Source organism: Sinocyclocheilus anshuiensis, unplaced genomic scaffold, assembly GCF_001515605.1.
Source record: "Sinocyclocheilus anshuiensis isolate Anshui unplaced genomic scaffold, SAMN03320099.WGS_v1.1 scaffold477, whole genome shotgun sequence".
Lineage (NCBI taxonomy): Eukaryota > Metazoa > Chordata > Actinopteri > Cypriniformes > Cyprinidae > Sinocyclocheilus > Sinocyclocheilus anshuiensis.
Genome location: NW_015536549.1, coordinates 3537492 through 3545448, shown reverse-complemented (window position 1 = coordinate 3545448; position 7957 = coordinate 3537492). Strand labels below are relative to the sequence as shown.

General features: G+C 37.6%; 1 protein-coding gene across 3 annotated transcripts in view; it reads left to right on the top strand.

Moving 5' to 3' along the window:
- LOC107700121 (ral guanine nucleotide dissociation stimulator-like 1) overlaps positions 1 to 7957 on the top strand; it is a 28270-nt gene that overhangs the window by 7346 nt on the left and 12967 nt on the right. Inside the window, exon 1 of one of the 3 annotated variants that reach the window (XM_016501672.1) lies at positions 5682 to 5888. The exons of 1 other annotated variant lie outside the window; for it this stretch is intronic. In XM_016501672.1, coding sequence (XP_016357158.1) covers positions 5844 to 5888 — 45 coding nt within the window. In that variant the 5' untranslated portion in view covers positions 5682 to 5843. Of the gene's footprint in view, positions 1 to 5681; positions 5889 to 7052; positions 7261 to 7957 lie in introns of those variants that run through there. One more of the 3 variants, XM_016501665.1, reaches the window with a different exon arrangement.

Sequence of the window (7957 nt, the reverse complement as noted above, 5' to 3'; positions counted from 1 at the left end):
AACAGAACCCCCCCCCCCCAAAATGATGGTTTGTTTTGTGCAGAATGGAATACTAGCATACTGCATTTTATACACTGAACACTGCCTACTATTTTTTTAAACTAGTTTGCAAACAATGCACTGACTTATTAAGTAAGCTGACACCCTCTTATTTTGCATGTTTAATTCACAACATTCAGTTAGCTGTAATAACAAATGGTTAGTTAGCCTTTTTGAAAACTGATTATGAGTTAAAATAGTTCTGCTTTTGGCAAGAAAAATTGTGCATTTTTATTCATTACACTGAAAATGGAAGGTTAGGTGGAGCTCATTGCATTATGGGATACAGATACATAAGTTTTCAAAAATTATATAGATCATTTAGGAAATTTGCATACTTCAAAAAGTGTACATACTGCAGAAAGTTTAGTATGCCAGGAAGTGTAGTATAGTTGTACACTACCGTTCAAAAGTTTGGGATCAGTACATTTTTTAAAAGAAATTAATACTTTTATTTAACAAGGACATATTAAATCAATCAAAAATAACAGTAAATACATTTATAATTTTGCAAAAGATTTCAAATAAAAGCTTTTCTTTTGAACCTTATATTCTTTAAAGAACCCTGAAATAAAATGTTATCAGTGATTTCAAAAGATGTTTCTTGAGCACCAAATCAGCATATTAGAATGATTTCTGAAGGATCATGACAGTGAAGACTGGAGTAATGATGCTGAAAATCCAGCTTTACCATCAGAGGAATAAATTCCATTTCAAAATATATTAAAATAGAAAACAAGCTCTATTATTAAGCTCTAATAATATTTGACAATATTACCATTTTTCCTTTATTTTTGATCAAATGAATGCATAAAACATCTAAAACTGACTTTGCTGACTCCAAACGTTTGACCCTAACTTTTCGGTTGCATTAGATTGTGTTGATTTCTCGTGAAGTTGGTTTAAAAAGAAAGCAAACAGCATATTGAAAATTATCATGCAGTGTCATGGCAACAAGGGATCATAGATTCTTGAGAATGACTCTGTGACTCACAGATTATAGATAATTACAACCTCCAGGAAGAACTTGTGTTGCCTGGCATGTCATAACACAGAGAGATACGCCACTATTGAAGGTTCCCTCCCAGTGCCCTCTAGCTCCAGCTCTCTCTGCCTGCGTCAGCTCAGCTTATAACTCTTCTGGTGACGCTTGTGCAGCACAACAGTCCAAAATCTGACCATAAATCTACTCATACATACACAGAATGGACTAGACTCACATTTTCTTTATCCCTCAGGTTATTGCGAGTGCCTTTGGCAGTGTAGATATTATAGCTGGCTCGTCGGTCAGGTACAATGACGACAGGCACACAGAGTTGGGAGGCTGCAGGCAGGAAGTGGGAGATTTCCTGGAATGTGTGTTTTTCCCCCCACAGTGGTGCAATAACAGAACTCTTGTTACTCATGTTGATGTGCTCCATAGGTTCACAGGCCCTGTGCGTATGTGTTTACTTGTGTGTGTTTATGTGTATTTGTGTGTGTGAGTCCACCACAGGAGGAGAGACTGACTGGAGACTGCAGTTGTACTCTAGGGAGGTTTAGATTCAGTATGTCTCTATTGGTGTCGACAGGACAGATATCCTCAGCCTCCCCAGGGGTCTAAACACGCTCCCTAAGATTCCCTCTAAGCTTGTTTCTTAAGCCCACCCCCCATGCCTCCCCACCTGAAACTAAACACCAGAAAAACACTCAACAACTTAGACATTTTGCTCTGTATATGTCTATAGGGATAGTTCACCCAAAAATGAAAATTCTGTCATCATTTACTCACATTCATTTTCCTAAACCTGTATGATTTTCTTTTTTCCACAAAGCACAAAAGGAGATGTTTAGCCGAATGTTCACGCTGCTCTTTTCCATACAATGAAAGTGAATGGTGCCCAGAGGCTATTAAGCATTATATTAAAAAAGACAAAAAAACACCAAACGTCAAACCTGTGTGAGACATCTTGATGCATTTAAATTAATTTAAAACACTTCTTTAACACACTAGTTTATTTATTTTGTATTTTGTCTTTGAACAAGAATTTGAATTTTCTTTGATGTATAGAATTTATTTGAAACAGAAATCTTTTATAACAACGTAAAAGTCTTTACTCTCACTTTTGATCAATCTAATGCATCCTTGCTAAAAAAAGGTATTAATTTGAAAAGAACTTTAAACAAGTTAAAAAAAAAAAAAAAATCCCAACACTGCGTCAAATTATTTACTGTGTTTGATAGCATTCTATGGCAGAAATACCCAATAGAAATTACATTTTGAACATGTTTTAAATAAATGGTCTAGCTAGTCTAGATAAGGCTTATTTTTTTTTTTTATGGCTTGCATTTTATGTATCCTACATGTACACAAATAATATTTTCATATGCCCATTTCAGGGAATGTGAAAAAAATCACATGGGTTTGGAACGAAATGAAGGGGAATAATTATTTTTTAAGGGACAAAGTTCTTAAATGAAGACAAAAGTTTGGCGAACTATTGCTTAAACAGGTTGCATTTTTGCAGATTAGTGGTCAATCAATATAGATTTAGTTCCCACTCCTTGAATGTAATCAAATGATACAGCATGTTTCCTTTAGAGATTGGCATCACTACTGCTGTAGTGGTAGTTGTGCATATAGATACACACTATCTCTATCTATTCCCAAGGGCTATAGCTGTGTATGAGATCAGAGGTGTGTGAGTGTATCAGCTGGGTCCAGCCCAAGCTCCTGCCATTTGTCAGACCTTGTTGTCGTGCACTGCAATGACATCACTCTCTTTTGAAAGCAAACAGCTGTTCCTTGAAGGGGACCAAGAGGTCATGACCTCTCCCACTGCTTCTCCACGCTTCCCAGAGCCCTCGAGGAGCAGTTGAGCAGAGGACACCCAGTCAGACCGGCCTGGGAACTGGAGTGGATCCCAGAAAATGAGGGTTTCCCCTCTGGAGCCCCACTTCCCTTGCTGACCGGCCTTCTCTGCCCAGACCACTCCTCTGTATGTCCCCTACTTAAACACACTCATTGAATTTGATGTGACTGTAGGCATGATGTTGAGGGTGATAGTTTGGTTTGAGGGAGTTGATAGGTTGTCAGGGTTCTTCTGTGGTTACTCACATGCACTTTTACTAATACAATCTTGGTCCTGGTTTCTAGAATATTAACCACAATGATTAACCATAGCGCTTGACTAAATTCCATGTCAATGGAAATTTCAGATTGAAAATTATTTGCTCTTGGACTAGACTCAACAACATTTGGGTTTTATTTTGGAAAGTGCCTTCAGAAGCAACCTTTAAAAGTGCTATATAAAAAATGAAGTATTATTTATTATTATTGAAATTTTAATTAGCTTCTAGCATAGAAAAAAGTTCTGATGTTTTCCAGAACAGCTTTTTGTAAGAGATACATTTGATATATTTTTTAAATTAAACTGATCCATTAACATTTACGTAAAATATGCAAAATTTAAGGAAAAATAGTAACCTGGCAACCTGTGATCAATTTAAAAATGTCATACTATTGATTAGTCTAGTAAATTTCTGTTAACGTTTTACAAGTTACACTAGGTTAAGCTACTCTAGAGGAGTATACAGTACCCTAATTGGGTTGGGAAAGTCCTACATTTACATTTAGTCATTTAGCAGATGCTTTTGCAAGCTTCTGGGCACATAACTCTGAAGTAATGAATTTAGGTAAAGGGGTGTAGAGCCAGTGGTGGTTTTGTAGGCAAACATTAATGCCTTGAATTGAATTGATAAACAGAGGTGTGACATCCAAGTCCTCCAGGCAGAACCCAAGGTTAAACCCCCCATTCAAAAGCACAATAAGGTTCCATTTGGTAACTTAATTAAATAAAGTAGTTAACATGAACTAACAATGAAAAACAATTCTTTTTGCAATTATTAATCTTAAGCAATAATTGATCTTAGTAAATGTTGATTTCAGCATTTACTAATACATTATTAAAATCAAAGGTTGTATCTTTTTAGTTGTATCTAACTAACAATGAATAGTTTTATTTCCATTAACTTTAACAAAGATGAATAAATACTGTAGCACATTTATTGCTCTTTGTTAGTTCATTTTAGTTAATGGATTAACTAATGTTAATGGGACCTTAAAGGATTGCCAATCTAACCCATGAATGTGCTACTGACACCTGTGATGTTATTTTAGTTCAAATGTTCTCTGCTCAATGGCTAAATAAAAGAATACAATCTATATATACTATTTTAGACATACTTTATATACAATCTAATATAAACTTTAAATGTTTGGGATTGAGCAGCATTGCCTGTAAAATGTGTTTAGTTTGAGGGAGTAGGCTACTCTTTGAATATTTTTGAATTCATTTAACTAGCCCTTGAGGTTTATGATCTCACCGCTGGCCTTGTTAAGATGGAAGTGATGGCCAGAAAGCATTGACCTGCTTTCTTTTGTGCTCCCCAGCAGTGTGGCTGTATGAACGATCACACTGATTCTCTATGGTGTCTTAATTGTCCTCTAGGATGCGTACATGTAGCTAGATGTATGAGAGCCTGAGTGTGTGTGTGTGAGAATGAATGGCCACATGACACCTGTTAATTTCAACCTTGTCTCCACTGGGTTCAAACAAATGAAAAGCCAGACGTCCTGCACATAAGGGAAATAATGGAAAATCCTTTCATCTAGACAGTCAACTACAGCGTCAGCCTTCCTTGTATTGTCTCTTTGAGTTCAATCATCCAGTCATATCAGAATCTTTCTATCTTGAGCCATTTGAAGTTGCGATGTAATGGAAGTAGCAACAGGTCGTTTCTTCTTTACTGTGACGTAGATCCAAGTGAAACAGATTACTGAAAAATGACAAAAAAAAAGTAGATTGGGGACTTGGTTCAATCTATTAATTGTTGATTGCATGGAGGCAGATCTGAACATGAACTTGCAGTAGATTGTAAGAAAATGGCATAGATTAAGCAGACTAAATGATTGGAGAAGTCGAGTTTCACCAAAAGATTAAGTTATGATATTTTAATAAAAAATGATGAGGTAAAAAAAGAAAGAATGAAAGGAAGGAAGAAAGGAAAAGAAACATGCATGGAGCACAATAAGATCAATAATATGCATTCATTCAAAAAAAATTAAAGGCATGATTTTTTGTATTATATTCTTTTTCAATAACTACAGCCATGATAATCAATGTTTAAATTAATTGTTTACCTAAAATCTAATTTTACCTTACTATTTTGATATACTTAGGCTACTATTTTGACAGCTACCTTCACCATCCACTTGTACTGTATGAAAAAATAAAACAGCTTGAACATTCTGCTAAACATCTACTTTTCACAAATATAATACAATTCTCGAGTCACATGAGGGTGAGTAAATGATAGACTTTTTATTTTTGCTTGCACTGTCCGTTCTCGGCCGTTTAAAAAGTTTCTTCAGTGCTAATGTTGATGTTCAGTGCTGATCGACGATGGTGTACAAAAGTTATTTAAAAAATGTACGCAGCATTCCAAAATAAAAAGGGATAGAAAGCAAACTGCTACAGAGGGAGGGAGGGAGAGAGTGCAGTGGGCGGAGTTGTGGGGAGAGAGTGCAGGGGGCGGAGTTGTGTCATTCACTAAGCGGGGGTGGACTGCAGAGCCAGAGGGAGGGAGGGAGGGAGCGAGGGGAGCAGCTTTAGACTCCAGAGATCTGTGACGGGCTGTGTGTGTGTGTGCGTGCGCGCGCTGGAGGAGAACAATTCACACAGGATAGCTCTGCGTACTATATTTGAAAACATTTGACCCTTTCTCGCTGGACTTGGGCTGTGTTCTAATGCCTCTACCGGACGATGAGAGAGGCCCTCGCCATGAAATTCGCTTGGAAAGCTAAAATGGTAAGAAGTCGCGGTTCGTTTGCCCCCTGCACACTGTTGATTTTGCGGCTTTGAGCTACTAGACAGGAGAGAGGGTGGGGGAAAGACGAGAGCTCGGAGTGAAGGATAAAGAAGAATTTGGGAGGGGATATAAATAATGTTTTTAAATTACATTTTACTATAGTAATATATCGCACTCGTCTGTTTATGATCCACACGCTGATTTTGGATCTGAAAGTCTCCACGTAGGCGGCGGTTCCCAATAGTTTCTCCCTCTAGAAATACTTCTACTTTTATGATGAACAGCCTCCAGGCTGCAGACGAAAACAGAGCGGACAGATGGGCTTAAACCCACTTGTTATTGTTGTTATTGGTGAGGGGGTGTTTCTTATGGACTTTGGGGTTGTGTTGATTTTGTGTGCAGGCTGTAGGGGGTAGAAAACGCCTCTGATTGGGATGATAACATGGTCAGCATCCTTTCATTGTTTGTTTACAGGATTTTAGGGACCTAAACAGAGTCCTCAAAACTGTCCCACAGATTTTAAATCCATTCGTTGTAATGCTTTTTCAGGGCTTTATAAAGTCTCATAGACAATTTTAATTGACAAAGTATTATACTTATTATTTTATCAGATATTTATTACATTTTCACTTTAGACAGATTCTTTATATGCATGCAAAGTATTTTTTCATCAGTTTTTGCGTTCTCTAGGAGTAGAACCCATGGAATTGGCATCGCTCTTTATTGATAATATAATAATAGTTGAGCAGCAGCAAAAATAAAAATAAAAGCAATAAATGTTAATAAAATGAAGTAATAAATAAAATGATAAGAAAAAGCCAGTGATAAAAATAGTAATAACAATTTATAATACAATTAGGGGTGGGCGATATAGCCTCAAAATTATATCACGATATTTCAAGAATATTTGCGATAACGATATTTATGACGATATAGAGAAAAAAAACATGGAACAACGTTTTATTGGTGATTGCAGCTGGCAGGCAGTAGCATTTATTAGTGCAAACAAAATTAATTTCCATCCTTTTCCAATGAGCTACTGTCATCGATGACAGACTACCTAATTTGAAGTGTGGGAGGGAGAGAGTGCAGTGGGCGGAGTTGTGTCATTCACTAAGCGGGGGTGGACTGCAGAGCCAGAGGGAGGGAGGGAGGGAGCGAGGGGAGCAGCTTTAGACTCCAGAGATCTGTGACGGGCTGTGTGTGTGTGTGCGTGCGCGCGCTGGAGGAGAACAATTCACACAGGATAGCTCTGCGTACTATATTTGAAAACATTTGACCCTTTCTCGCTGGACTTGGGCTGTGTTCTAATGCCTCTACCGGACGATGAGAGAGGCCCTCGCCATGAAATTCGCTTGGAAAGCTAAAATGGTAAGAAGTCGCGGTTCGTTTGCCCCCTGCACACTGTTGATTTTGCGGCTTTGAGCTACTAGACAGGAGAGAGGGTGGGGGAAAGACGAGAGCTCGGAGTGAAGGATAAAGAAGAATTTGGGAGGGGATATAAATAATGTTTTTAAATTACATTTTACTATAGTAATATATCGCACTCGTCTGTTTATGATCCACACGCTGATTTTGGATCTGAAAGTCTCCACGTAGGCGGCGGTTCCCAATAGTTTCTCCCTCTAGAAATACTTCTACTTTTATGATGAACAGCCTCCAGGCTGCAGACGAAAACAGAGCGGACAGATGGGCTTAAACCCACTTGTTATTGTTGTTATTGGTGAGGGGGTGTTTCTTATGGACTTTGGGGTTGTGTTGATTTTGTGTGCAGGCTGTAGGGGGTAGAAAACGCCTCTGATTGGGATGATAACATGGTCAGCATCCTTTCATTGTTTGTTTACAGGATTTTAGGGACCTAAACAGAGTCCTCAAAACTGTCCCACAGATTTTAAATCCATTCGTTGTAATGCTTTTTCAGGGCTTTATAAAGTCTCATAGACAATTTTAATTGACAAAGTATTATACTTATTATTTTATCAGATATTTATTACATTTTCACTTTAGACAGATTCTTTATATGCATGCAAAGTATTTTTTCATCAGTTTTTGCGTTCTCTAGGAGTAG